This window comes from Mesoplodon densirostris, chromosome 6, assembly GCF_025265405.1.
Source record: "Mesoplodon densirostris isolate mMesDen1 chromosome 6, mMesDen1 primary haplotype, whole genome shotgun sequence".
Classification (NCBI taxonomy): domain Eukaryota; kingdom Metazoa; phylum Chordata; class Mammalia; order Artiodactyla; family Ziphiidae; genus Mesoplodon; species Mesoplodon densirostris.
Genome location: NC_082666.1, coordinates 125387807 through 125410969, shown reverse-complemented (window position 1 = coordinate 125410969; position 23163 = coordinate 125387807). Strand labels below are relative to the sequence as shown.

The window sequence follows — 23163 nt, the reverse complement described above, 5'->3', positions numbered from 1 at the left end:
TAATGTAAACTTTTAAACACAGAGAAAAGTTGAAATAAATTTACAGTGAATGCCCATACACTAACCACCTAGATTTTACCATTAACATTTTACTTGCTTTACTACATATCCATCCATTCCTTATGCATCCATCCCTCTATTCATCTCATCTTTTGATGCATTTCAAAATCAGTTACAGACATCTGTACAGTTCCCCCTAAATACTTCCACATGTATATAATTAATTAGAGCTCAGTATTTGTTCAGGTATTTTTTTCTCTTGAAGTAAAATTTAGATAAAATAAAATATGCAAATCTTAAGTTTACCATCTATGAGTTCTGAGAAGTACAGCCACCTGTGAAATTCAAATCCCTATGAAGTTACAGAGTATTACCATCACCCCAGGAAGTTCCCTCATGCCCCTTCCTGGTCAGTCCCTGTGCTCTTCCCTCAGAGGCAATCACTGCTCAGATTTTTTTCCCACGACAGACTACTTTTGTCTGATCCAGAACCTCATCTAAATGGAACTTCTATGTACTCTTTTGTGTAAGGCTTCTTTCAGTATAAAGTTTTTGAGATTCATCTACGATGTTGTATGTATCAGCAGTTTGTTCCTTTTTATTACTGAATAGTACTTCATTGTAGGAATATACCTCAGTTTTGCTTAGCCATTCTATTTTGGACACCTGGATGGTTGCCAATTATTAGCTATTCTAAATCTTTGGCAATTACAACTGTACTCTGCTAATTTTCTTGTTAGCTTCATATACCACCCCCTCCCCCACACCCCCCATAACATACCATCAGCTAGTTGGGAGAGAGAGAGAGAAAAAAAAAACTTTCAACCAGAGTAACTCATTTACTTTTTCTCCTGACTGATGTCAGAAGAATAGTACACCTTGCTTATTAACACAAATGTTCTATTATTAAAATGCTATGCAGTGTTGGTAATGTTCTGTTCTATGCTAGTTACATTACATAGGTACATTAGCTGTGAACATTCACCAAGTTGTACACTACTGATTTGTACATTTTTCAGTAGGTATATTACATTCAAAATTTGTTGAAAAAGCTGTGTAAACATTTTCCTAATGGCTTATAAGAGACACCTGACACTTTAGTTTCTATCTTAACCCTTGGCCCTTGGTCCTTTCTATCAAGTGCTTAGTAACACATTAATTCTTAATCCTAGGAAGTTCTTTTTTAAAGTAGCTGCCTAATCCCTTTAGTAATCCAAATAATTTACCTCTTAACTTACTGATTTGGTAAATTCAGGTTTCTGTACATTATTCTTTTCTCTTGAAAATGGAGTTGTCCATTGCTAACTTCATGCTTTGAAAGTCTTCATACTTACAAAATTCGTCATAAACTGACCTTGTTTAGATACGAGATTTCAAGGACCGTTTTATTATACAGACAAAAAAAATCAATTATGATATTTTCCTATCCCATTTATATCAGAGCAGATAGTATTCTGTATATAATTCTTCAAACGTCTCTCTGTATGGAACAGCACTCTGTATATATTAGCATAAAACTAAAATAAATTACAAGAATTTAACCTGTTAACTGAAAAGTATCCATCCTAAAGCTTTTATTAGAACCAGAACTAAAGATTCCAGTATCTGAAGCAATGTAATATTATGTTATTTCAGATTCCTTGACTATGGGAAACACTTTTAATCCAAAGTCATAAAAGGAGATAACAGAAGGCACCTATTATTTTGTCTGCACAGAATGCCTCATTGTTTCCAATCACATGTTCTTGGGGATGTCACTCAAAATACACTACCTTCTGGCCAACAGGGTGGGCACACAAGGAAACCAAGCCTTGTTCTCCTCAAAATATTCAGCTTAGAGTAGAAGGAAGATGGACAGTCACTGTAACTGTGCTCAGCTGTGGGAAGATGTTAGTCTGGTATATTCCTCACCATGCAGAAGAAGCTAGTTTGCAGGAAAATAAAGCAGGCATACTAAGAAATGCAGAGCAAAGGGGAAAGTTCTACAGTGTTCATATCCCTTGTTCTAGTCATTCCTAAGCCCCTACCTCATCCCTGCTCTTCTTCCCCACCAGGGATTGAACCTGTGTGCCCCCTGCAGTGGAAGCACAGAGTCTTAACCACTGGACCACCACGGAAGTCCACCCCTGCTCTTCTTGCTATATTGTGATGTAAGAGCATAAACTTCCCTTTATGCTTCACCTTGTTTAAATTAGATGTCTGTGCCTTGCACCAGGAGAGGTCCCTAATACAAAGATATACCTAGAGTAAAAAGATCTACAATTGCTAGAATAAAATGTATGACTCCTATAGAGCAGAATGATAGTGGCAAAATGAGCAGGATCTAATCATGCATATGACACTGAAGGTACAATATTTTACTGAGAAAATGCCAAGATTAGAAGCTTTCTTGGATATTGAGAACAATATTCCAGTGGTATTAACATAAACAAAGGTACACTTTCTGTCATTTTCGAATTTATTTCTTATAAGTCACCTAGTTTAAGCACATAATCATGAAATTATGGCAAAAATGACCTACAAAGGTCATCTAAGTCCATGATATCAGCAATTCTTTTATAACAGAAAAAGATAACATGTAAGAACTGAATTAATTTTCCTATGTAGCAGAAGAACTGTTCACAGGATAAGGAACATCTTTCACTTCAAATTACTAATCTGAATGCAGACTCAGGCCAACAATAATTGAAAATGATGTGAGAAGAATTTTGACACTGTAATAACACAGACAATGTCTGAAGCATAAAAGAACAATTAAATTCAGGAATTATGCCTCAGTTCATAAACTGACATTCTAAAAGACCATAATAGTAAACGTATTTTACAATAAATTTTACCCCTACTTGGATATGTAAACCCTTCTTGGATAAGGCCCGAGGTCCAGAACATACTTTCTTAAACTAAATCCTATAATCATGAAGGTTAAAGCATTCACAAATGATTAATCTTGAAATCATATGTGCAAAAATGAAACAACTACCTTACCTGTAAATCATCAACAGATAATAAGACCTTATTGGATAACACAGCATTTTCTTCAGCTTGACTGCTGTCTTTATCTTTTTATCTAGAATGACTAGGCAAAATATGGCCTAGTCATGTATTAGTTTTGTTTGTCATACATGGTATTTATTCCATGATGATTTAACACATTATTGCATCAGTCATAATATTAACCAACTAAAGATGTACTAAGGCCATTCTTACTATTTATGGCACATTACTCCCACAATTATTAATACCATCAAAGGAGAGGCAGTTTTAAGGTAAGAAAATGACAAGAGTGAGAATAAGTAAGAAATGAAGATTTGCTGGGGATTGAGCTTCACAGTATGGTAAAATGATTCTATAATTCAAACCAGTGGCAGAACTGACTAACGCAGAGAAGAGAGACTATGACTACAAGTAACAGTATAAAAATGTTCTTTTCATAATAAAAAGATTTTGAGAAAAATAAGATTATATTCAATTTATAATCACACTTTAATAGTTATTTTGAAATTATCACTAATTAAGGTTGAGATTTTTAAATTACAGCCACCTTATACACATTTGGGAAAATAAAATCCTAGTGTTGATAAAAACATCCAAGTTTATAGAGGGAGATATAAATTAGGTGTGCAATCAGAGAACAGGAGACTATTTAGACAAAAATCATTCAACTAATGTTTACTGAGTGACCCCTATGTGTCAGACCATGTACAAGGCAGAGAGGATGCAACAGGGAACAAATTAGGCAAAAATTCCTGGCCTCATGATGCTTACATTCTAATGGCTATAGAATATAGCCATTAACAAATAAATTGTATTTTTTAAAAAAGGGAAACTCAGGCCCAAAGTAAACACAGTGCCTTCCCTTTCCCAAGGACACAGCTACTTAGCAGCAACTCAGGCTACAGTTCACACCACCTGGCCTATTCCAGAGACTTTTCGATATATGATAAAGCCAATGAGAGAAGAAAAAAGTTTAATGAAAAACCTAAATAACAAGGAAAATCTATCTTAATGTCTACTTACTGGATTATAGAACTGTCAACCAAAACAGAAGGAATTTAATTGAAATACAGGTTGAACCAAATTTTAGAAAATGCTTACGCTAAAGGCACTCTGCACTAGACTCTAAAGATGTATTTAATGAGCTAATAGATACTTTGTCTTCTCTAGAATACTTTTATTCAGAGGCCTATTTAATATGAACTAGTGGTTACAGCTCATGTCCTAGCACAAAAAAACCTCTCTACATAATACCACCATCCAACTTGTATTTTTTGCCAGACTCCAAAGAAAGTCTACCAGCTACATTAGCTAACAGACTTAACTACATTATTATCCCCAGTAGGTAAAGAAAATGGCTAAGGTGCTTAGTAGTTTGCATACAAAAGGCAGCATTAAGGTAGCATTCTTCCAATATTCTGCTTGTCACAAGGTATTTAATACCAGCCATCTGTTTCACAAATTTCTAGGCTATTAAGCAGTTTAAAATTATATGTAATTTTATGTTCAATTGAAAATTAATGTTAGACTTCAAACTTGAAACAGAAATGGTAAAAGAGAAAGTTGATAGATTTGAAAATTCATTCCTTACCACATAACTATGAAAAAATTCTTTCAACTCTACAAACGCCTGCTGTCATTTTTTGATCATAATCATAATGATTTTTTAATTTTATTAAAACAATTGAGAGGATGAAAGTTAAGAGAAGAATTAGATACTTACACCACTGGAAAGGAACTGAGCATACTTTACATGAGGTGAATCAATATCTTTTCTAGAGATGATCAGCGTTATTTATCATTCTGTGGAATAAAGACAGAAAATTCAGAAATAGTTTTTAATCAAGTATTGAACAAAAATTTTAATTATATACTTAAGGATTAACAGTTAACATCAGATAATCATGTTTTTTTAATTATTTTGTAATTCTGAAAGGAAACATTGGTTTGAAGGAAAATTTTAAAAATAGAAAAATGCTTTTTATAGCTTTCAAAATCATTCACTTGGAAGAAGTAATGAAAATCATACACTTGAGGTTTAATCTGTTACCAGACACCACCGAGGGAAACAGATTTATACATGCAATGGAATATATATATATACACACACACTGTAGTGACATTCAAGATAACTTGTTGATAATAACATCAGTGCATTTATGTAGAATCCTATAAACAAAAAAACACACCACAGCATGAGTGCAGCTAACAGTCTTAACTGTGGGGTAAATCCTGGGGTCTAGTTCCAAGTCTATTACTTATTTTACTGCTAGCCAAATCTTCAGTGACTGAATTTCTCTAAGTCTCAATTTCCGCATCTATAAAACAGGGATAATAGATAACTACTTCAAAACGCTACAAGAATTTAAAACATTTTTTAAATGGTGGTGATGAAGCACTTCACAAACTATCAAGTAGCAGAGACTATTAATACCAGTTTTAAAAAGACACCAATACCCATGTCGATTCCTGAACAGAGTGTAAGTTAATAATGGAGTGAGTCTAGTACTTCTATCTTCTGATTAGCATTCTACTGCTTTATTCAGCATTCAGACACTGTGACCCCTTTCAATTCAGACATAGATCTGAACAAAAAGTGAAATCTACCATTCACAGTTCAGGAGCTAAAGATCATGTATTACTGACTGAACTTATTAGCAGTCTCAAACCATAATCTATAGAGGCAGCTATTTCCATGAACTCACAGTTAATATTATAAATTAGACGAAAGTTAAAAATGTTGATGTCAAAAACTCTCTCATTAAAATACACATTCAGCACTGAATTATATAAAGCAAGACCAAAGTGTCTAACAGTGACTAACGATATATGTGAAATGTACAGGGTAAAGTTAGAAACCTTTCACATTTCATATCCTAAATTGTAGCTTTAATGAAGTTCCTGCTGTAGTTAATTTTATTGCTGACTTAAGAAACACTGGTCCTAAAAGGTAGATATAAAATACAATGAAAATCTACTGAAAATATTGTTGATTACATTTCCTAGACAAAATAGCAACACCAAGTCACAAAACTGATTACTGGTCAATACACGTTTTTTCCACTCTTGCTCAAATTCAGTTAAAATATACTAAGTACTTACTTGCCCTGACATAGGCACAAGGTCATACTATGAGTAAGATATGGTTCCAGCAGTGTAGAACCTTATTAAACTATGGGGAAGGGTCAAATAAAAATCACACACACACACACCCTTCTAATAAAAGGCATAATGTGATAAGTCTAAAAATTCAAGGTTTATGAGAATAACAATTTAGAAATTAATTTAGGTCACAGAGAACTGGGAAGACTTCCTCAAGTGAGATCTCAGCTGTTATCTGAAGTTTAGAGTAAGACTTCCACCAAACCAAAGTGTGAAGGGAGGTTAGAATCAGTGGAGGAAAGAATCAGGCAGAAGGAACAATTAAAAGAGATTATGAAGGATGATTAGGGAATAAGTAGACCTGTGTTGTTGGCCTTTAACATGTAGGTATGAGAAGACAGGTAGAAAGGGAGGACTTCTGCAATCTATGGAGGGCTGGTAAATGCCTTGCAGTAATTCTGACCTTTATTCTGTAAGTATGCAAATAATGCTACAGCTGAATCAGACAATCTAGGAAGTAAATCACCAAAGACCCTCATTTCACAGATGAGGAAACTGAGATGAAGACACCGATACAGACCTGTATAACTGCAAATCACTGAATTCACATCATTTATATTTCAGATATAAATGGGCTCAAAATATTCTATAAAAATAAAATATTCTAAGAACAGAAGACCAAGCAAGCAAGGTGCTATGAGTTCTCTACTCTCAGGTTCAATGTCACAGAGCCCTCCTAGCATAGGAGACAGATTTTTTTTTAAACTGACAGATTAGAAATGTATATCAAAATCACACCCATTAGAATGGCTATAATCAGAAAACAGAAAATAACAAGGATTGGCACAGATGTGGATAAAATAAAAGCTTTGTGTGCTGCCGATGAAAATGTAAACTGGTGGTGCCACTATGGAAAATACAATAGTATGGCAGTTCCTCAAAAAAATTAAACACAGATTACCATAAGACCTGCAATTCCACTTCTGGGTGTATACCCAGAAGAAGTGAAAGCAGGGACTCGAAAATATATTTGTATAGCCAAGTTTATAGCAGCATACTCACAAAAGCCAAAAGGTGGAAACAAACTCAAATGTCCATCGATGGATGAATGGCTAAACAAAATGTGGTACATACGTAATATATAAGGGAATATTATTCAGCCTTAAAAAAGAAGGAAATTCTGACATAGTAACATGGATGAACCCTGAAGGCATTACACTAAGTGAAACAAGCCAGTCACAAAAGGTCACATACTGTGTAATTCCACTTTTTTTTTTTTTTTTTTGCGTTACGCGGGCCTCTCACTGTTGTGGCCTCTCCCGTTGCGGAGCACAGGCTCCAGACGTGCAGCCTCAGCAGCCATGGCTCACAGGCCTAGCCGCTCCGTGGCATGTGGGATCTTCCCGGACTGGGGCACGAACCTGTGTCCCTTGCATCGGCAGGTGGACTCTCAACCACTGCGCCACCAGGGAAGCCCTAATTCCACTTTTAAGAGGTATTTAGAGTCATCAGATTCAAACAGAAAGTAGAATGGTGCTTGAATGGGGCTGTGGAAGGGGGAGTTATTGTTTAATGGTACAAAGTTTCAGTTTGGGAAGATGAAGAAGTTCTAGAGCTGGATGACAGTGATGGTTGTACAACAATGTTTATTGTGCTTAATGTCACTGAACTGTATGCTTAAAAATGGTTAAAATGGTAAATTTCATATTATGTATATTTTATTACTGCAAAAAGTAGAGTATTATAATGAAAGAAAATGTACATTAAAAGGTATCAGGGATAAAAGTTCATGGATGCTGAATCATACTTAAGCACCCAGCTATAAAAAGCAAGTAAGTTATAAAAGATAAAAGATCAGCTCCTCATTGGACTTTTAATCTGTTATACTTTAAAAAAAGAGAAAGAGAGAGTTGAATCCCATTCACAGGGGACAGAGAGAAAAGAATTCTATACCAACAAAACTTACACTTTGATATATGAAAAAAACTGCAAATATGCAAGAATTGAGAGAGTCTATTTTCTCAGTTACCCCAATTGAGAAAAATAATTGAGAAAGGGTTCTAACTAAGAAAAAATAAACCAGAATAGAGACATGGTAACAGGGAAGATGATGAGAAAGGGTAATATAAGCAATGAATCTTTCAGGTTATATCATGTAATATACATTTAGATAATAATCGAATATCTAAGAATGTATAACTTACATGATAAATAAGTCCTCTTGAAACAAAGGACTTTATCCCCAAAGAAATTTTAATAGATATCTATTCAAGATGTACTAAACTGTCTATTCAAAGTAAAAGAGTCGCAGGCAGGTGAGATGGAGGGAGGCAGAAGTAAAAGGACTCCCAAGATCTGAAAGAAGAGAACGAGGGGAAAACAGAAAATAAAAGTACTCGAAAGGTCTCATCGTTTCACGGTCAAGAAGACACCTGGGAGAAAGATGCGCATCTTTTTGGGGAAAATGGTATTTTGTTTTAAAGTAACTGCAGAGAAACATGTATCAGTCGAGGTATAATGTTAAGGTCAAAAGTACTGAGTGGGGACTTCCCTGGTGGCGCAGTGGGTAGGAATCCACCTGCCCATGCAGGGGACACAGGTTCAAGCCCTGGTCTGGGAAGATCCCATATGCCACAGAGCAACTAAGCCCGTGTGCGACAACTACTAAGCCTGAGCTCTAGAGCCCGTGAGCCACACCTACTGAGCCCACGCGCCTAGAGCCCGTGCTCCACAACAAGAGAAGCCACCGCAGTGAGAAGCCTGTACACCGAAACAAAGAGTAGCCCCTGCTTGCTGCAACTAGAAAAAGCCCGCACGCAGCAACGAGGACCCAACGCAGCCAAGTACGTAGATTAATTAAATAAATTTATATTAAAACAAAGTATCGAGTAGGATAAAGATTAAACAATTGTAAAATATATAGTTTATGACCAATATGAGTTATAAACTTGTATATACCAAATAACATAGCAGGTAATAAAGCAAAACTTATTAGGACTTTAATAATTTTATTTTTAAACATACAAATACACTCACTGACGTGTATAAAATTCATGACTAATAAGGACCTGCTGTATAAAAAAATAAAATTAAAAAAATTAAAAAAAAAAGATACACATATACTGAGTTATTTCAGTATACCTTGTAGAAGACACAAATATAGTTGCAAAACACAAAAAACAAATTATATTAACAATAAACTAATTTCACAGATATGTAACACAAAAAATTTAGGAAAAGGTACCAAAAATATTTTGTTATAAATGATGAGATGACCTAGATAATCTTTGGATCAAAGAAGAAATCAAAAGAGAAATAATGATCTACATAGTAAGCTACAACAAAAAATAGCTATGATTTAATAATCATAATAAAAACCCAGGTGATCTAGCAAAATTTGTATTCAGAAGTAAATTTATGGCCTTAATAGCTTTTAATATTTTTAAAAGGCAGGGGCGGGGGGGACACCCAGTAAATAAGAAATTAGAAAAGATACAAACTGTATCAAAATGAACTAGGAAGAAGGAACTAAGAGATACTATTTGACATTAATATAGAGAAGTTATAGAAAGCATAAATAAGTCCAAAAGCTAGCTCTCTGAAACATGATTAAAGAATCACTCAGAAAGTCTAATAAGGGGGTGAAATAAAAAAGAGTGAAAACTCACGATAGTCAAAATGAAAAGAGAAATCATAAGTATAGTAGAGAATTAAGAATATAAGACAAAGCTAAGAAAATACAAATGCAATTTCTTGGCAATTCATTTAAAAACCAAAGAGAGAAATGTTTTCCCAGTAAGACAGAAAATATCAAAATTGACCCGAGAAATGAATTGAGTAGAACTAAATTGCATGAATTAAAGGTAATTAAAAATCTACTAGAGGAGGAGGAACTAAGATGGCAGAGTAGAAGGACCTGCTCTCACTCCCTCTTGTGAGAACACCAGAATCACAACTAGCTCCTGAACAATCATCGACAGGAAGACACTGGAACTCACCAAAAAAGATGCACCACAACCAAAGACAAAGGAGAAGCCACAACGAGATGGTAGGAAGGGTGCAATCACAGTAAAATCAAATCCCATAACTGCTGGTGGGTGACTCACAGACTGGAGAACACTTATACCACAGAAGTCCACCAACTGGAGGAGTGAAGGTTCTGAGCCCCATGTCAGGCTTCCCAACCTGGGGGTCCAGCAACGGGAGGAGGAATTGCTAGAGAACCAGACTTTGAAGCCTAGTGGTATTTGTAAGGCCAACTGGCCCAAGGCAGGGGAACGTAATCAGATTCACAGGTTGCATCAGACCGAAACTCTCCAGACCACCCAGTTCCAGAAACTGACCTGGAGACTTTCTGGACCACCCAGTTCCAGGAACTGACCTGGGGACCTTCCACCCGGCCCAGCCTTCCCGCCTTTCGCGGGGCGGGACTAGCGGTCCCAACACTGATGTAACCGGCACCAGATATTGCCACGATACCCGAAGAGACCACCAAATAAGGAATATCCTGCGCCCTCCCAGATTCACCACACCCCTTTCCCTTCTTCCCCTATAAAATCTTGCCCAACCCTTGCCCGGGTGCGACTTCTCTGGCCCCTTTCTCTTGGACCAGTGAACCTCGCCCGGGAGCGCCCCCTAATAAAGCTCACTTGAAGCTTTCCTCTGTTTTGCGATGCAGTTTGTTAAAAACCGACCTTACAGTATTTGATTGCAGGACTTGGACAGGACTGGGGAAAACAGAGACTCCCCTCTTGGAGGGCACACACAAAGTAGTGTGCGCATCGGGACCCAGGGGAAGGAGCAGTGACCCCAGGGGAGGCTGAACCAGACCTACCTGTTAGTGTTGGAGGGTCTCCTGCAGAGGTGAGGGGTGGCTGTGGCTCACAGTGGGGACAAGGACACTGACAGCAGAAGTTTTGGAAAGTACTCCTTGGCATGAGCCCTCCCAGAGTCTGTCATTAGCCCCACCAAAGAGCCCAGGTAGGCTCCAGTGTTGGGTTGCCTCAGGCCAAACAACCAACAGGGAGGGAACCCAGCCCCACCCATCAACAGTCAAGCAGATTAAAGTTTTACTGAGCTCTGCCCACCAGAGCAACACCCAGATCTACACACCAACAGTCCCTCCCATCAGGAAACTTGCTCAAGCCTCTTACATAGCCTCATCCACCAGAGGGCAGACAGCAGAAGCAAGAAGAACTACAATCCTGCAGCCTGTGGAACAAAAACCACATTCACAGTAAGACAGACAAGATGAAAAGGCAGAGGGCTATGTACCGGATGAAGGAACAAGATAAAACCCCAGAAAAACAACTAAATGAAGTGGAGATAGGCAACCTTCCAGAAAAGGAATTCAGAATAATGATAGTGAAGATGATCCAGGACCTCAGAAAAAGAATGGAGGCAAAGATCGAGAAGATGCAAGAAATGTTCGACAAAGACCTAGAAGAATTAAAGAACTCACAAACAGAGATGAACAATACAATAACTGAAATGAAAACTACACTAGAAGGAATCAATAGCAGAATAACTGAGGCAGAAGAACGGATAAGTGACATGGAACACAGAATGGTGGAAATCACTGCTGCGGACCAGAATAAAGAAAAAAGAATGAAAAGAAATGAAGGCAGCCTAAGAGACCTCTGGGACAACATTAAATGCAACAACATTCACATTATAGGGGTCCCAGAAGGAGAAGAGAGAGAGAAAGGACCTGAGAAAATATTTGAAGAGATTATAGTCGAAAACTTCCCTAACATGGGAAAGGAAATAGCCACCCAAGTCCAGGAAGCACAGCGAGTCCCATACAGGATAAACACAAGGAGAAACACACCAAGACACATAGTAATGAAATTGACAAAAATTAAAGACAAAGAAAAATTATTGAAAGCAGCAAGGGAAAAACGACAAATAACATACAAGGGAACTCCCATAAGGTTAACAGCTGATTTCTCAGCAGAAACTCTACAAGCCAGAAGGGAGTGGCATGATATACTTAAAGTGATGAAAGAGAAGAACCTACAACCAACATTACTCTACCCAGCAAGGATCTCATTCAGATCTGATGGAGAAATCAAAAGCTTTACAGACAAGCAAAAGCTAAGAGAATTCAGCACCACCAAACCAGCTCTACAACAAATGCTAAAGGAACTTCTATAAGTGGGAAACATAAGAGAAGAAAAAGACCTACAAAAACAAACGCAAAACAATTAAGAAAATGGTCATAGGAACATACCTATCGATAATTACCTTAAACGTGAATGGATTAAATGCTCCAACAAAAAGACACAGGCTTGCTGAATGGATACAAAAACAAGACCCATATATATGCTGTCTACAAGAGACCCACTTCACACCTAGGGACACATACAGACTGAAAGTGAGGGGATGGAAAAAGATATTCCATGCAAATGGAAATCAGAAGAAAGCTGGAGTAGCAATACTCATATGAGATAAAATAGACTTTAAAATAAAGAATGTTACAAGAGACAAGGATGGACACTACATAATGATCAAGAGATCAATCCAAGAAGAAGATATAACAATTATAAATATATATGCACCCAACATAGGAGCACCTCAGTACATAAGGCAACTGCTAACAGCTATAAAAGAGGAAATCAACAGTAACACCATAATAGTGGGGGACTTTAACACCTCACTTACACCAATGGACAAATCATCCAAAATGAAAATAAATAAGGAAACAGAAGCTTTAAATGACACAACAGACCAGATAGATTTAATTGATATTTATAGGACATTCCATCCAAAAACAGCAGATTACACTTTCTTCTCAAGTGTGCACAGAACATTCTCCAGGACAGATCACATCTTGGGTCACAAATCAAGCCTCAGTAAATTTAAGAAAATTGAAATCATATCAGGCATCTTTTCTGACCACAACGCTATGAGATTAGAAATGAATTACATGGAAAAAAACGTAAAAAACACAAACACATGGAGGCTAAACAATATGTTACTAAATAACCAAGAGATCACTGAAGAAATCAAAGAGGAAATCAAAAAATACCTAGAGACAAATGACAATGAAAACACAACGATCCAAAACTTATGGGATGCAGCAAAAGCAGTTCTAAGAGGGAAGTTTATAGCTATACAAGCCTACCTCAAGAAACAAGAAAAACCTCAAATAAACAATCTAACCTTACACCTAAAGGAACTAGAGAAAGAAGAACAAACAAAACCCTAAGTTAGCAGAAGGACAGAAATAAAGATCAGAGCAGAAATAAATGAAATAGAAACAAAGAAAACAGTAGCAAAGATCAATAAACCTAAAAGCTGGTTCTTTGAGAAGATAAACAAAATTGATAAACCATTAGCCAGGCTCACCAAGAAAAAGAGGGAGAGGACTCAAATCAACAAAATTAGAAATAAAAAAGGAGAAGGTACAACAGACACAGCAGAAATACAAAGGATCCTAAGAGACTACTACAAGCAACTCTATGCCAATAAAATGGACAACCTGGAAGAAATGGACAAATTCTTAGAAAGGTATAACCTTCAAAGACTGAACCAGGAAGAAATAGAAAATATGAACAGACCAATCACAAGTAATGAAATTGAAACTGTGATTAAAAATCTTCCAACAAACAAAAGTCCAGGACCAGATGGCTTCACAGGTGAATTCTATCAAACATTTAGAGAAAAGCTAACACCCATTCTTCTCAAACTCTTCCAAAAAATTGCAGAGGAAGGAACACTCCCAAACTCATTCTATGAGGCCACCATCACCCTGATACCAAAACCAGACAAACATACTACAACAAAAGAAAATTACAGACCAATATCACTGATGAATATAGATGCAAAAATCCTCAACAAAATACCAGCAAACAGGATCCAACAACACATTAAAAGGATCATACACCATGATCAAGTGGGGTTTAACCCAGGGATGCAAGGATTCTTCAATATACGCAAATCAATCAATGTGATACACCATATTAACAAATTGAAGAATAAAAACCATATGATCATCTCAATAGATGCAGAAAAAGCTTCTGACAAAATTCAACACCCATTTATGATAAAAACCCTCCAGAAAAAAAAAAAAAAAAACTCTCCAGAAAGTGGGCATAGAGGGAACTGACCTCAACATAATAAAGGCCATATACAACAAACCCACAGCAAACATCTTTGTCAATGGTGAAAAACTGAAAGCATTTCCTCTAAGATCAGGAACAAGATAAGGATGTCCACTCTCACCACTATTATTCAACATAGTTTTGGAAGTGCTAGCCATGGCAATCAGAGAAGAAAAAGAAATAAAAGGAATACAAATTGGAAAAGAAGAAGTAAAACTGTCACTGTTTGCAGATGACATAATACTATACATACAGAAACCTAAAGATGCCACCAGAAAACTACTAGAGCTAATCAATGAATGTGGTAAAGTTGCAGGATACAAAATTAATGCACAGAAATCTCTTGCATTCCTATACACTAATGATGAAAAACCTGAAAGAGAAATTAAGGAAACACTCCCATTTACCACTGCAACAAAAAGAATAAAATACCTAGGAATAAACCTACCTAGGAAGACAAAATACCTGTATGTAGAAAACTATAAGACACTGATGAAAGAAATTAAAGATGATACCAACAGATGGAGATATATACCATGTTCTTGGATTGGAAGAATTAATATTGTGAAAATGACTATACTCCCCAAAGCAATCTACAGATTCAATGCAATCCCTATCAAATTAACAATGGCATTTTTTACAGAACTATAACAAAAAATCTTAAAATCTGTATAGAGACACAAAAGACCCCGAGTACCCAAAGCAGTCTTGAGGGAAAAAAAATGGAGCTGGAGGAATCAGACTCCCTGACTTCAGACTATACTACAAAGCTACAGAAATCAAGACAATAAGGTACTGGCACAAAAACAGAAACATATAGATCAATGGAACAAGATAGAAAGCCCAGAGATAAATGCATGCACCTATGGTCAACTAATCTATGACAGAGGAGGCAAGGATATACAATGGAGAAAAGACAGTCTCTTCAATAAGTGGTGCTGGGAAAACTGGACAGCTACATGTAAAAGAATGAAATTAGAACACTCCCTAACACCATACACAAAAATAAACTCAAAATGGATTTAAGACCTAAATGTAAGACCAGAAACAATAAAACTCTTAGAGGAAAACATAGGAAGAACACTCTTTGACATAAATCACAGCAAGATCTTTTTTGATCCACCTCCTAGAGTAATGGAAATAAAAACAAAAATAAACAAATGGGACCTAATGAAACTTAAAAGCTTTTGCACAGCAAAGGAAACCATAAACAAGACAAAAAGACAACCCTCAGAATGGGAGAAAATATTTGCAAATGAATCAACGGACAAAGGATTAATCTCCAAAATATATAAACAGCTCATGCAGCTCAATATTAAAGAAACAAACAACCCAATCCAAAAATGGGCAGAAGACCTAAATAGACATTTCTCCAAAGAAGTCATACAGATGGTCAAGAAGCACATGAAAAGCTGCTCAACATCATTAATTATTAGAGAAATGCAAATCAAAACTACAGTAAGGTATCACCTCACACCAGTTAGAATGGGCATCTTCAGAAAATCTACAAACAACAAATGCTCGAGAGGGTGTGGAGAAAAGGGAACCCTCTTGCACTGTTGGGGGGAATGTAAAGTGATACAGCCACTATGGAGAACAGTATGGAGGTTCCTCAGAAAACTAAAAACAGAATTACCATATGACCCAGCAATCCCACTACTAGGCATATACCCAGAGAAAACCGTAATTCAAAAAGATACATGTACCCCAATGTTCATTGCAGCACTATTTACAGTAGCCAGATCATGGAAGCAACCTAAATGCCCATCAATAGACAAATGGATAAAGAAGATGTGGGATATATATACAATGGAATATTACTCAGCCATAAAAAGGAACAAAATTGGGTCATCTGTTGAGACATGGATGGATCTAGAGACTGTCATACAGAGTGAAGTAAGTCAGAAAGAGAAAAACAAGTATCGTATATTAACATACGTATGTGGAACCTAGAAAAATGGTACAGGTGAACCGGTTTGCAGGGCAGAAGTTGAGACACAGATGTAGAGATCAAATGTATGGACACCAAAGGGGGAAAGCCGCAGGGGGGTGGGGATGGTGGTGTGCTGAATTGGGTGATTGGGATTGACATGTATACAATGATGTGTATAAAATTGATGTCTAATAAGAACCTGCTGTATAAATAAATAAATAAAATAAAATTTAAAAATTAAAAAAAAAGAAGAAATCTACTATAGACAAAGACATCGAGAACTGTTGGGTTCCCAGCAGATTCTTAATCTTAAAATAAACATAGTTCTAATAATAATAAACCATAGAAAAATACCAAAAATGTTTCATTTTATGAAGTCAGAATAACAGTACCAAATCTAATAGTATGTAGCACACAAAACACCATAAACCAATTTCACTTAGAAGTTAAATGTAAAAATTCAAAGGAAAAAAGAATCAAATCAGACAATAGAGTCTAGCCACATATCAAAAATAATATACTATCATAATTTATTGCAGGAATGCAAGAATGGTTCATTTTTAGGAATCAACACAATTCAATATATCAACAAATTAAGGAGAAAAAAAATCACAAGATTTTATCAATGGATGCTAACAAGGCATTTGGTAAAATTCAGCAGCCACTTTTAATAAAAGCTCTATGGAAAAGAATACTAAAAAATTAAGCACTTTTGGAAAGAAGAACAATTGCAAGTGTCCTAAGTAGCAAAACACTAAAACCATTTCAAATAAAATTAAGACTGTATGCACACACAATAAATATATATATTGAATATTATACATATGTGTATGTTTTTATATATATAAAGAACTTGCTTCTACATGTAAATTTGATGATCCGTGGAAGAGATCCAATAATGGTGGTTACTTTGAGTACAGGGTGGGAACCGGACAGATTAGGGAAGGGATGGGAAGGAGATTGTTCCCAGAAAACTTTATTATTTTAACCATATGAATGTTATTGCTCAGTCAATAAATCAAATTAATAAAATTAGAAATTAGAGCAGGAAGCCCACTGAACCCTTTATAATTCAACACTGATTTGAAGATTATAGGAAACCAGTAAGACATAAAAATTAATTAACTGGCATAAATATTGGAATGAAAGAGAAATATATATATCTTTTTGATAATGATTGGATGGAATACTTAAAATATGTAAGTTATTCTAGTAGAAGAAAGCTGAAGTTAGTAAAATAGATTATTAAGGAGAGGTATGATACAACACTTAAAATTAATTTAAAAATTTTTCACTAATTTAGAAGGAGACACCTAGAAAATGGGAAAAATATTTCATTCACAGTAGTAACATTTCCCCAATGTTTATAAATAACTGTCTTGAGAAAAAAGCCCAGAATATTTTTTTTAATTTAGAAATAGGACCTTAAAATTGTAACGCAGGAAGTCCAAGAACCACCAAGAAAATTAAACAAAAGGAGAAAACCAGAAGTGGACTTCACTGGCCAGGTTTCAGAATATATTCAAAAGACACTAATCAAATCAGTACAGTACTGGCATAGGAACAGACACACAGATGAGTGGAACAGAATAAAGAACTTAAATAATGATTCCAGCACATATAATATGTACAAGCCAAAGGTTAAATTTCATTTCAACAAGATAGGATAAATTATTTTTTAAAATAATCCTCACAAAACTTATCATCTAGCAAAAAACATTAGATCTTTATCTTACATTATATACATAAAAAATTAAATTCCAGGTGCAGTAAAGACAAATGTAAAAAATAAATCACAGAAATACATTCTACAACAAAATTTAGAAGACGACATGTCTTCTAAGCATTCTTAACAAAGAGAAACTTAAGACAGACATAAAGAGTTTAAAATTTCCTATTATGAAAAAATCATAAACTAAGGAATTAAATCAGAAAAAATATTTGACATGTAGAGAAAAAGCAGATCCAAGTTGTTAAGTTTATAAAAACACTCAAACTTACTAGAAGTCAGGAAAATAACAATTAGTTTAACAATGAGATATCACTTTGGCAAAAATTTAAAAGATTGATAATATCTCCTCAAAGGGTACTGTAATATTTCACTGGTCTAAGTGAAAAGTCCTTTTGGAAAGAAATCTTGCAACATATATTAAAATTTAAAGTACTTACACCTTTAACCTAGTAGTCCTACTCCTGGGAATCTATCACATTGAAACAAAAGTAATCACACGTAGTATACACAAAGATATTTATTGTCACTTATTTTCCAATTTCTTGACTCTATAAACAGAGTTGTTTCAATCAATACAGGAATGGCTGAATAAACCACAATATACTTTGATCAATTAACACAATGCAATCCCTAAAAAGTGTAAATTAGAGTTGTATCTATCAGGTGACTTGACGGGATTTGCGCATTGTAGCATTAAATTAAAAAAAAGGAAAATGCAATCATATGAGTATGATGAGGTTTGAAAAGAAAAACTACAACCAAAAAAAAAAAATCATTTTCTGTGTGTGTCTCATGTCAGTGTGTTTATTGATATACATACATACACACACACATAAAGTACATGAGCATGGAGAAAAAATAGGTGGTCAACAGGTAATGGAGGTGGGGTTAAGGATGGGGGCGTATGTAGGGAATACTGGTCAGGAAGGATAAATGCATTTATGCAATAGATATAGACACACATTTATGCAATGAAATTATAAAAATTCCTACTATCAGAAATGGACTCAATTATCAAATGATTAGGTTAGGGTTGTCAAAATCCAACACAATGTCAGGCTGAGCAATGAAAAAGCCTACTGTCAGCATTGTTGTCCCTTGAAGAAAAAATATAATCTGGAAAATCCATTAGGAATAAGAACCTGTAAATTCTATCTTACCCACAGGTGGTAAGAAGGCTCTTCTTATCCTAGTTTTTCTCTTTAATATAAAAAGTAGTAAACTATATAAGGTAAAGGAAAAGAATTTCAAAAGCCATAAAATAAAAGTTCAGTCTGCCTCCTACCCCAAACTCCTTTTTCTCTTCCACTCAAACACCATTCAGTTTCTTCATACATCTTTGAACATGTAAGTATAACTTTAGGATGAATTCCTTGTTATGACAAAGGGCATATACATTTTAAATTATGATAGACTTTGTCAAATTGCCTCCCTAAAGAGGACCAATTTATACTTCTACCTTCAGGAAATGCTTAATTGTGAATCCCTTATGTCAGTGGTGATTTACAATTGAATTTACATTGCGCATGTATCTGTTTTATTCAGTAATGGTAAACACAGAAAGGGCAGAATATTTAAAGAAAGCAAAGCATAAGAGACAGTGAAGAGTTAGCTTAGCTATAACAGCACAGGCAGCAAGTAAGCCATCAAAGGGAGAGGCAACAGAACAGTGCCAATGCCAATTAGTGAGACACTTAAGCCCAGATATGGATATCAAAAAAGACTTCTCAGAAGTTTGAAACAGCCATTACAGAGCTCCTTCTACTGCTCTTTTAGCACCTCACACAGAACGCATTGTTATCCATGTAAAATACCTATTTAAAGTAAAACAAAAAATGGGTTAAAATACAGAGATATACAAGCCTTACAATCCCATAAGTCTGATACTATTAGTACTTTGAAGTTACAGATGAGGAAGTGAAACTTCTTCCTGGCTAGATACACATTAAACACACAAACACACACACACACAACATATGGAGGTAAAAAAAGGTCATAAAACTCCACCAGAACAAATAAAAAGTGAACATCCCTCCCCCCTTAGCTCTCAGTCCTTCTGTCCAAAGATAAATACTATTAAGTTTCCTATAAATCCTTATAAAGATAAAAATTAAGAACTAAATACACACACATCTAACATAGAATTCTTTTTTAAATGGTAGTTTTAAAGAACTTTTAATTATGAAAATTTGTAAACATGTACAAAGGCAGAGTAATATACTAATCACCCTGCTTGAATAACTCCTCCCTACTATCCTGGCTCCAAGGGATATTTTCAAGCAAATTCCAGATATCTTACCACTTTAACATGCAATTCTTAGCAAGTTTCAATATCTGGTTTCCAAATCCAGAGTAAATAAGACATAGAAACTTAGAAGGTGACTGAAAGTGTATACAAAGGCTTTACCACAGAAAACAATGACAGCTACCTGAAAAGAATAAAACAAATGAAAATGACTATTTAATAATAGATACATACACATTATACTGACGCAACAAAAAGTTAAAGTCATGTTTAGGATGTTCATTTTAAAAAGGCATGTAAGTATGTGATACATCTGTTTTTAAAAACTGAAATGGTTAAAAGAAAAGTTTACATTTTAGGAAGTTAATCAGGTGTCTCACTTGTGTCAAACATCTTTTCCCTCGAACAATGCCAGATAAGTGAGGCCTTACCACATTTAGCTGTGATTTGAAGGGCACGTAGAGAGTTTCTCGGTGAAGAACGAATGGCTGGTGACATGTGAGGAAAACAGAACCACAGATATTAGGAATTAAAAACTCATCTAAATTAGAATACCAATCTCTCAAATAATGCCTCTAGATAGCCAGCTTAAAACTAAGTGTAAATTACAACTACTAACTGTAAATAACAACTACCACTATTTCATCAATACTACCCTGGGCTGGACACTCACTAGTTAAGTGCTTTACACATACAAACTCATTTTATCTCACAATCCCCTGAGGTAGGTAATTAAGACAAGACACTACTTGCCCAAGGTCAATCAGGTAATGGACTTCCTTTTTCTTATTAGAACTGGCGCTGAAGTACTTATGTTAGGCTTCGTCTTTCTTCAAAATATAAGATTAGGGATACAATTTTTTATCATTTCTCTGGAGCAAATGTTTAATTGTGATAAGTACCATGCAACAAGTTGGGCAACAGACATACCGCTAAGATATTAATGATGTTTTCTATTACGTTTTAGTCATTATGATTCACAACTAAAGGTATGTCATATACCATGAGATTTTTATTCCAAAAGCATTATTATATATATTACTTATCAAATTTTTAAAGACAGAGGTACTCATGTAGCTTTTCCTACATTTCCAGTGACAGGGAAGTTTAATGGAGAGTTTTGCAGATAACGATATTCCTTTAAGAGATTCTAAAACTGTTTCTTGTAACTTCAAGCCACCCATCTGACTGAATCGATAAAGACTACATTTCTTCTTTTCTCTTCCACAAGGCAGCATTTGAAATGTCTGTAAAATCTTTGCAAAGAGTCTCCATGCTAAATAGTCCCAGTCATGATTCTAGTTTGACATGGTTTCCTCACTCATTTGTCATTATCCTGTCTTCTCTCAAAAAGTGGGGCTCCCCAAATTCAACACAAGACTCCTGCAGAGAGCCTAACTGGAGCAGGATACAGGGAACTGTTAGTTCTCTTGTTCTGAACCTAAAATTATATTACTTTCTCCCACCACCAAGTCATTTTTGGGTGTGAATTAAATTTGTAGACAAAAAAGTCTTTTGCATATTCATTCAAGAAGCAGTGAGTAAACATCAATGACAGAACTGATCCAGGCTTTTACCCAGGCTTCCCCTCCCTAAACTCAAGTTTTTTTTTCTTTTTCTTAAGCAAAAGAGTTCCATTTTTGCTTTTTGTTTTCTTGTAAACAAATATTACTATTTAATATATATTTTATTTGTCTATTATCTGTGTCACTATTGTCTAGTATCTGTACCTACTCCTTAAGTAGTATCTGGAACGTAACAGGCACTGTTTATTATTGAACTGACTCATGAACAGATGGAAGAGGGTGGAACATTCATACTCTTTCTGGCTTCTGGAAAGGAATCTCTAGGTTACTCTACTTCACTGCTAAATGACCTTGAAGCCTTGTCAATAAACACACTTAATCAGAAGAGCCATGACTACCACATAGGCTCTAGAATTTACTATGATAGTCTAATACAGGAATTACAGGTTTTGATAACTTCTAAGATGCGTGGTGGTTTTGATGTTACCCTCAATATGTTTCCTATGTTTTTCCATTCTAAAATAATTATATAACCTGAAAATAAAAATATACATCTCCCTATTATTAACAGTAGGTCACTGGTAAACTCTATTGAACTATGCTGTGAAATGTTAGGGAACAGTCAGAGGCTGAGCCACCATCTCTGCCTCTATATATGGCCTCAACGGTACTGACTCCAGCCATGAGCATCCTTATACCATAACGTACTTGGTTTAGATGCCACTTCCTTTGTGGCTTCATTATTATTTACCGTTGTAGTTGCACACTCTGTGGTGTGATTTCAGATTTTTTGATTCATTTAAGTTCAGAACACAATTGTGGAGCCGCTACTTGTTTATATTATATGATTTAGCATTCCCTGCTATGGAAGTCAGGGTTCTCTACTCTCATGGGATTGTTCCTGTTACATGACTCTACTTCATTCTTACTGAATTACAGTACAAATATATGACAGCAGGCATCACTTTCTCCTCGCGTCAGTTTAGAACAGTTATTCCCAAACTGGGCTGTGTATCTAAATCACATGGATGTCTTTTAGAATCACAGAATCCCTAGCCAACTCTGGACCTACTGAATCCAAATAACTGGAAGTAGGGAAGTCCAAGAATAGTGTTAAACAGCTTCTGAGGTAATTCTACTTGAAAACTACTGGTTTAGAGGACAAGAAAGAACTCTAATAATGCAATGCCATATCTCTTGTATAAGATATAATATCTAGGCATAAAGACAATTTTGAGCATACCGACACCCAAAATATCTCCTATTATTTCCCATATCAACATCCCAAGCTGAATATTTAACAAAATTAATTTAATCTGTTATTCAAAATTGAAGGGGAATCTGATAACACCTTAAGATATGTCCACTTCAAGGGAACTCAAATAGACGTTGGTCAAAACAACTCATAAATATTCTCAAAGTAGTCTTCTCTCTACAAGTGCTGTACTACTCTTCATTCACCTAGTAAGCACTTGCCCCAGCCAAGCAGTTCTCCTAGCCCTACAAAAATGGAATGCCTCCCTCCC

At 35.6% G+C, this 23163-nt stretch overlaps 1 protein-coding gene across 9 annotated transcripts in view; it reads right to left on the bottom strand.

The window, feature by feature from the left end:
* HMBOX1 (homeobox containing 1) overlaps nucleotides 1–23163 on the bottom strand; it is a 177199-nt gene that overhangs the window by 88327 nt on the left and 65709 nt on the right. For all 9 annotated transcript variants that reach the window (XM_060102624.1, XM_060102627.1, XM_060102625.1 and 6 more), the window contains exon 2: nucleotides 4718–4797. In XM_060102624.1, coding sequence (XP_059958607.1) covers nucleotides 4718–4740 — 23 coding nt within the window. In that variant the 5' untranslated portion in view covers nucleotides 4741–4797. The remainder of the gene's footprint in view (nucleotides 1–4717; nucleotides 4798–23163) is intronic.